Raw genomic sequence first — 969 nt, forward strand, 5'->3', positions numbered from 1 at the left:
GAAGCAGAACCATCTCCTCCCCTCCGTGATCACTGAGTTTTGAGAACACAGGTAACATGGGGTAGAAATTCTCTCGTGCAGCAGCAAGATAACTCTTTTCTCCAAATTTTCAAAAACCAATACACCCTCCCCATAGACACAGACACATACACGATCACATTTTTTTTTTTTAAGAAAGAAAGGAGGGTTTTTCAAATAGGTACCTAAAACATGCCACTTGCATGGGGATAAAAAATGTATTTTCTTCTACTTGCTGCTGTGTAAGATGTTTACAGATCTGATTAGAAAACCTGGATGTACATAAAAAGTAGTGCTTTCATTGAGATTCCTTTAGTGATATCTGCCTGCACAGACATATGTGTCCATAAATAATACATATTTATGCAAACATACCTACATTAACAAGGACACACACACACACATGCACACCTACACCAATAATTAAGCTTACACTGTTCTACGAGCCCCCTTTGACATTTTCTAGCATGCATGTTATTCAGAAGACAGATTTTTAAAAAATAATCAGCAGCTGCATATAATGCATGTCAAAGTGGCAGGTTTAGAGGGGCAAATACATTACCAGACGCATTTTGAAGTTTCTGGAACACCTGCAGGTAGAAGGAGACTGTGAATTGGATGCTGGCACACAGTATTCCTCAGAATCACAGAGCTCCGTGTGACTGTGGGGGAATGTGAGGCGAGCGTGAGGCTGGAGACCTTTGAGTTGAGCTCACTCTAGACATCAGAAAGCCTCAAAGAGGAGAAAGAAAAAGGCAGCCCACAGACAGCTAGATGAGGAACTTCTGGCACCTCTCCAGCTCAGGGATGAATTCTCTGTAATTTGGAGACGTATAGTGATGGAAATGAGGAGAAACTTGGATTCGCGGGTGAATTTGCTCAGCCATGCAGAAATGCACAGGTAACAGTTTCTCAGCTCATTTTAAAACATTCATTCAGGAACAAGACTGA

The 969-nt window shown here is 41.4% G+C and overlaps 1 protein-coding gene across 1 annotated transcript in view; it reads right to left on the reverse strand.

Annotated features, from left to right (window-relative positions):
• Positions 1–690, reverse strand: part of IQCJ (IQ motif containing J) — a 149,488-nt gene extending 148,798 nt beyond the window's left edge. The window contains 1 exon segment of the mRNA XM_015586474.1: positions 581–690. Within this exon segment, the coding sequence (XP_015441960.1) occupies positions 581–589 (9 nt within the window). The 5' untranslated portion in view covers positions 590–690.
• Between the last annotated feature and the right edge of the window lie 279 nt (positions 691–969).

Source organism: Pteropus alecto, unplaced genomic scaffold, assembly GCF_000325575.1.
Source record: "Pteropus alecto unplaced genomic scaffold, ASM32557v1 scaffold81, whole genome shotgun sequence".
Classification (NCBI taxonomy): Eukaryota; Metazoa; Chordata; class Mammalia; order Chiroptera; family Pteropodidae; genus Pteropus; species Pteropus alecto.